Source organism: Amborella trichopoda, chromosome 8, assembly GCF_054954075.1.
Source record: "Amborella trichopoda isolate Santa Cruz 75 chromosome 8, AtrichopodaSantaCruz75HAP2 v2.0, whole genome shotgun sequence".
NCBI classification, from domain to species: Eukaryota; Viridiplantae; Streptophyta; class Magnoliopsida; order Amborellales; family Amborellaceae; genus Amborella; species Amborella trichopoda.
This window is the reverse complement of record NC_142343.1, coordinates 40371618-40378781: the sequence shown is the minus strand read 5'-3', so window position 1 is coordinate 40378781 and position 7164 is coordinate 40371618. Positions and strand designations below refer to the sequence as shown.

Here is a 7164-nt window from a genome sequence, read left to right as displayed (position 1 = left end):
TTTCCAACTAAGCTAACAATCATTTATTAACTATAATTATGTACAATCAGTTTGAAAGAATCAATATCCAAACCCACCATTCAAAAGTAGACTTTCCAAGTGAGTTATGCAGCCTCTATGCATATATAAACCAAAGGTGAGGAAAATTCATAGAATCCCATCGCAATAATATGTTTGGCATGTGCACATATTTCTTCCAACCCACAAGATAGTTATACCAGATAATACGAGAGGTATGTGAGGTTGCCACTATAAAAAAGTGGCAATCTGGTATAGAAGCACTTCAATAGACAAAAGAAAAAGCCAAAAAGCTAACACAAACTAGTTATCCAGTAGGGTATAACTAGGCAGTATTCCGAGTACAACTTATTAGTAATCACCAACAAACTCTCACTTCCACTTCTTGAACTTTCCTCCGCCGAACATTCCATGCTTCCCAAACTTGCCATGCTTTCCAAACTTGCCGTGCTTGAACTTGCCATGCTTGCCGTGCTTGAACTTACCATGGTGGCCATGAGCACCATGGGTGCCATAAGCACCATGGGTGCCATAACCCATATGACCCGTATGGGAACCATGGTGGCTTGCACCATAAGCAGCTGCAGCAGCTGCTGCACCCCCTGCTAGCAGTGCACCACCAACCCCTCCAAGTCCATGCCCTCCTGAGAATATAAGAGAAAATCAACCGATAAATTGCCTAACCAACACATAAAAATGACTCAACAGTAAGCCGTATTAAAAACAAAAAAAAGCTGTTTACTGACTCAAGAATTTGAAAAGCTTTCCTGTCAACATGAGGTAGTTAAGGGTATAAGTGAGATTATAAACAACGTTCAGTCATGACAATCCCTTGCCGATTACTTGGGCATATAAAACTTAAGACGCTATTAAGAAAAGCAAGAAATGAGATTTACAGAAATCAACCATGAAAAACAAAAGGATCACTAGAAATTCTGGTCAAACAACAACTCAACAAGAGAACATGCAAGCACAAACGACACATCAAAAAAACGTCTTCATAGCAAGATTGGAAGTGTTTCCCAAGTTTTGCCCCAATGCAATAAATGGAACTCAAAAGAACTAGAAATAGAAATCTCAATCAGAAAAGGATTCTTGGGAATTCTAGACAAATTATTCAAACATCATGATAAAACATGTGATCCCAGACTTCAGATAATTTTTCTGTGTCATCAAGATGTACTTCAGAAACGTGGTTACTCCAATGGCCATGATCACAAGTATCTAGCAGTATGCACGTAAATGAGTGGTGGATCCCACTATTTCCATTGCTGCCATCAAATCAATTGGTGGATGATTACGACTCAATAGATCAAAGTTTGCCATCAACCATTGGATTATATAGTAGCCATTACCATTATTCATTCGTATATTTTGTAGCAGCCATATGCTAATGATCTAAGAACCAACTAATCCCCAAAATAAAAAAATAACCTTGAGGACCAGAATTATCACACAAAAAAAAAAGACCAATAGAGAAGCATACCATGTGGTGGAGCAGATGGGCCTGGGTAATGGCCAGGTGGATACCCTGCAGGTGGGTATCCTGGTTGTGGAGGATAACCCTGAGGGGGGTATCCTGGTTGTGGAGGATAACCCTGAGGGGGATAACCCTGATATGGAGGGTACCCTTGTGGAGGATAAGCACCCGGAGCAGGAGGATAATGGCCTCCTGGGGGATACCCAGACATCCCATGAGTGAGGTTTGAGAAGAAGCCCTTGTCACTAGTCTCTTCCGGGCCTCCATGACCCTGCTTATGTTTATCACCACCTCCCATATTTTGGGCTTAGATGGATGCACTCAAATACCTGTTAAAATTAATGAAGAATGAGAAACAAAATTGGTATAGATATGCTTTAAAGATTGAATATAACTAAGTTTTAGTAATAGAATTGCATTGAACATCTATGAACAAGTGACGTAAAGGAATGGCACATAAGGGTTTCATGATGCATGCCCATGTACTATGTTGAAGAAAGGACGAGCCACCTAGACATTCATAATTAGATGATGCTAAAACATTGAAAATGAAGTTCAGTTTTCATCTTTAGGTTATGAGAGGCTGCTGAATAAAGTTAGGCCACTGTGCAATGAATCCTCATGGAGAAAAGAATAATAACACTTTATTGTGTCAAGTGCTCTAAGGCTTCCATAATAACCTGACTTTGGAATTGAGGAATAAGTACCCTTCCAAATCCCGGTCAAGAGAGCAACAACCTCGGTTGTTTGATTGCTTCAAATTTCAAAGGAATTTAAGTAGGCTAAAAGGAATTTAGTTAGGCACATCATATGCATAATGGGCATGATAAGCATAAGATATGGAACAAACGAAAATCAATCATTTGATTCAGAAATGAGAAGAATAGTCATGATGTTGGTGGAAATATAAACAGATTACACCAACAAACTTCTCAAGAAATGATTTGCAGAAAAGTTGAACATCACGACATAAGTCCACAAAACAAAATGAGATGAGAGGTTCTCAAAAAAAAAAACACGAAGAAAAAATGACAAAGGGTTTAAGCATCCAAGTCAATCTTGAGGTCAAGATAGTGAGTCCAATACTTGAACTTCAAAACGCTCTGAAGGTAGATTCCAGTAAAGAAATCAGACCCCAACATCAAGAAGATCCATGGTAGGCAAGTTTTAAATGAAAAAAATGACAGGCATCACTTTTGATGCTTTGCAAAAGGGCAATGTTGCCATACTGCTGATCTGGATGGATTCACAGAGTGAAAGCAGCCTTGACAAACATCAGACACTCAAACACACAACCAAGATACCTTACATGATTCAAAGGCCAAAACATTTGATTGTTTTGAAGGACGTTATGAATGAGGCCTCAAGCAAAGTTAACACTAGTTTACAACGTACATGTCATAATCTTGACAAATGAAAACCAGGATGATACAGGACAGAATAATACAAACTAACAGCTAGTCACAAGTCATGGGGTCCGCAGAGCATAATGCATAGGGACCAAAATATCATTAAAATTGTGACAAGGCTTACAGGACTTACAACTTCTGTAATCTCCCATACATCCAGAGAACAGTTTTCTCAGGTTGAGAAAAGCATCAAATCAAAAGTCTCACAAAAACTATGAACGCAATATAGAGATGATGGATTCCATGCATGGGAGACCACAAATAATTATTTTTGCAATTGGTTTAGGGTTTCAAACCTTCATTCACAATATCTAAAAAACAGTAAGAATAAATGAATTTAATTTGTCAATCATATTGCAGTTTAAGGATGAGCGAATCGGAACATGGCCAAAAACAATTCTCCTAGAAGCTAGGAACATATTCACAACAGAGCTGGTGGGCAAACGAAAGGCCATATGAAAATACAAATGATGATCTGCTTAGTCAGCTTATGTAATTTGAATGTTGAACTTTACCATATAGTGCAGCAGAAAGTAAACTAAATTGGGTGGGCAAACCAGAAACAATGAATAAGAACCCATCTGTTTTATTCCAGATCAACAAACAAAGACCCAACCCATCAGATATGGGCATATCACATGAGATAGGTCGGTTATCTTAGTTTTCAGATCTTAAACATAAGACACAAAGATATCCTCATCCATTGACAGATCTTAAACATAAGACACGAAGATATCCTTATCCATTGACAAGCGTAAGGGAAGATATAGAGAGTCTCAGAGAAGATATTATCAAACAACCAACAAAAGCATGTCAAAACCATCCAGATTCTCATTATTTCTTTCCAAAACAAAGCTAATCACATAATTTTTTTGATCAAATGGCAGATGGAAAGGGAAAACATCATATTCTTCTTTCGCAATCTGATCCTTTTTTGTAAAAGGCAATGAAGTACGAATGAAATTCTCTTTTCATGTCATGGTTTCAAGTTCTGCAGAACTGAAGAAACTCTCTCTGTAAAACAGATCCTCTTCTTAAGAGGATGTCAAAACATTGGGTTCGATTTTACATAAAAAGCATAGCAAGACGAACCATCTTCATGGACATCCAATCAAACATCTCAAGAGTTCTTTAGATACAAATTTAAAGATATTAATTGTGCAAAGTCCATAGAAAACATCCCCCAAACACAATATATACACACTCACACATTGAAATAAATACTTTTCCATAAATTTCGTTTATTAATAGTTGCTATTATATTAAATCTGAAATGTAGAGCAACTATCAAGAATGTGTAGCAAATTAGCAATTCAAATTTGTAACAAATCAGATGTCATCAACTGATAAAACACCAGAGGATGAAAAAATAATCAAGCGATCATTCTCCAAAAAAAAAAAAATCAACAGAAAGATTAAAAGACAAGGAAAGTGGATCAGGATCTGAAAGATTAAAAGACAAGGAAAGTGGATAAGGATCTGCTTTTTCTTCACGAAAATCAATAAAACTAAGTATAAAAAAGCCAATATCCACCACAATCAAACCCTACTGTATTGAAAATCAACAAATTAACTAATGTCAAACAGACCAAGCAAAATAAAGAATAACATCATGGATCAACCCGTCATTCGGTGAAACTAGAAGCATACGTTGCAGTGTTTACATAGGAAACATTCACAACACAACAAAAACAAAAAAAACTCAAAAAAATAGTTGAGAACTTTCTCCAAAAGCAAAAATCGCAAGGAAAAACAAAGAAACCGATTCCAGAACCAGATGAAGGAGATGAAGAAGAGAAAATTCAAAACTATTTGCCATTCAAGGAGAATAAATAGAAAATAAAGAAAAAACTCACCGTTTGTCTCTGCTACAATCGAAAAGAATCCTCTGCTGCGGCAAGTACGAAACAAAATATCGGTTTCTCTCAAGCCGAGAGCGTTTTTAATAGGGTTCAGTTTACACGTGCACAACGCGTTTTGGTAACGCGTGACTGTGTAGAGGTAAAGAAACGGAGGGAGGGAGAAAGTTTTAGAGAGAGAAAGAGGGAAGAGTTTTAGAGAGAGAGAAAAAGTAGCTAAGAAGGCAGCTGCCCTAACCTGAAAGAAAGCGATAAAATATTAAAAGCCGTTGAGAATGGACGGATTTTCCAGGAAAATAAAGGGTGATAAGTGCAACGCTGACCGTGATTTTCTCGTCTATCTGTTGTTTTCACTTTGGATTATCACGTGTTAGACGGCACCTGCCTTAACCAGAAAGAAAGCGATAATATTAAAAGCCCTTGAGAATTGACCGATTTTGCAGGAAAATAAATGGACTTTGGATTATCACGTGCTTTTCTTTTTTCTCTCTACCCAATTCTTCTTTGGGCTAGCAACAGTTTGGGCTCGGTGGCCGCCTAGGGTCAGGCCCGGGCTGGGTAAAATTAAATAAAACAAAACAAAAAAAAATGAGCTAGGCTAGACTGGGCCTCTCTTGAACTACCTCAATCCTGGCTCTCGAGCTACATTTGGTTGCCCGGATCCTAACTTTTTAAGTCCAATTGAACTGGGCCAGACACTCGGTCCGCTCCTACCGGCCCATTGCCACCCTGAACTTTCTTATCTCTCTACCAATTCTCTTTCTCTCCTTACAAAGGACTCGGTTTCTATGCCGCCAAGCCCGCATATGTAGAAATGTAGGCATATTAATAAATCTATTTTTTAGATGGATTTTTGGGCTTAATGTTTAAAGACATGTAATCTCTAACATGAAGATCATAAATATGAACAATTAAATAAAATTTTAAAACTATAACTAATAATTCTAATAAAAAAACATTTTAAGGTTAATACAATGGAAATTAATAATCTAAATGTTTTCTTACTAAATTTATTATTTATAGTTTTAAAATCTTATTTTTTTTAGATTTATTAAGAGGCCCCTATTTCTATTGTAATGCAGCAAATATAATGCGGCTTGGCTGCATAAAAACCGGTCGTTACAAATGAGGGTGTAGTTTGTATAGAGTTGAGGCTCTAATCAATCAAAGTAAAGCACACCTTCAAATAGTATCGGGAAATGTAGTTTCAATACTAAAATTTTTTACGATAACCTTAAAATATACTTTCATCATTAATTATAAAATTTAAAGCTTAAAAAATAGTGTAGATCCAGAGGATATATGAAACTTTGAAATCTAAAAAATTGATGATGAAAAAATGTGTTACAATATGCACTATTTTCAAAACTTGAAATCTATTTTTTTCTCATGTCCATGCATATTGATGTTGTGATGATCAATTTGAAGATATTTATGCATCAAAACAACCATTTCTAATGGAATTTTTGAAGTAGGCTCAATTTGATTGTTTAGAGCTTCGGCTCTGTATAAACTTTTCCACTACAAATAATGACCACCGTCCTTAACGCTCACACCTTGCATGATATCCCTTTTGTCATTTGAATAATGTCAAAATGTTTTATGCTCCCACGTGAGCAATAGTAATGCAATGTACGAGCATTTTGAAGCCACTCATTTTTTAAGGAGAAACTTCTTAAACAAGAAAGCAACTTCAAAAAGGAGACAAAAAAGGAAATGTCAACTTGTGAACAAAGAGCATATGGTCCTATTATTGGATATTCTTTTATTCAAAGTTATGGAGGGGTTTGAGTGGGGGGCAAGCTTTCTATTGGATATTCTTTTATTCAAAGTTATGGAGGGGTTTGAGTGAAGCTTTCTATGCTTCCCTCAACATAAAACTTAGAAAAAATTGCATGACACCCCCAACTTGATCTTTCTTGGCAGCTTCTCCCTGACCAACTTTTTATCTCAATTTTTACCTCAAAATATAATTTTCTAGCAAATACCCCCAAGTCAAATAGTTATAGTTGTTTGGACCGAAATACCGTTACATGTACAAGCTCACATCATATCCTCGGAGCATACATAATGACCAAAGACTAACTGCGGAACCGTGGTAAAAAACTATCAGACTGCGCGAACAATATGACAGACCGCAGTAAACAACTACTAGACCAAGGTTAAACAGTGTTGGACCGATGTTACCTTGTGCCAAACTGTGTTGCATATTTGCCAAACCGAGGGCACCTTGCGCTTAATCGCGTGCACATTATGCTGAATAGTACAATGTTGGACAGCAGTTGGAAGTACTGGATTGAGTGCATCTCATGCTGGACCGCCTTTTCTATTGCCGAAAAGGAAAGAGGAGAGAGAGAGACATTTTAAATAAGGAGAGGGCATTTTAGTATTTATTTGA

At 36.9% G+C, this 7164-nt stretch overlaps 1 protein-coding gene across 1 annotated transcript; it reads right to left on the bottom strand.

Annotated features, from left to right (window-relative positions):
- LOC18433526 (proline-rich family protein) lies at nucleotides 1-5007 on the bottom strand. The gene is made up of 3 exons (XM_006843612.4): nucleotides 4764-5007; nucleotides 1505-1827; nucleotides 1-662 (listed from the first exon to the last, which is right to left on the bottom strand). Exons 2-3 carry the CDS (start codon nucleotides 1794-1796, stop codon nucleotides 391-393), a joined length of 564 nt encoding a protein of 187 aa, XP_006843675.1. The 5' UTR covers nucleotides 1797-1827; nucleotides 4764-5007; the 3' UTR covers nucleotides 1-390.
- Nucleotides 5008-7164: the final 2157 nt, after the last annotated feature.

What these genes read in the sequence shown, in the direction of transcription:
- LOC18433526 (XM_006843612.4), bottom strand. Translation starts at nt 1,796, where the DNA reads ATGGGAGGTGGTGATAAACATAAGCAGGGTCATGGAGGCCCGGAAGAG. An exon ending in CCCATCTGCTCCACCACATG is followed by an intron (nt 663 to 1,504) that starts GTATGCTTCTCT and finishes TTATATTCTCAG; the next exon opens with GAGGGCATGGACTTGGAGGG.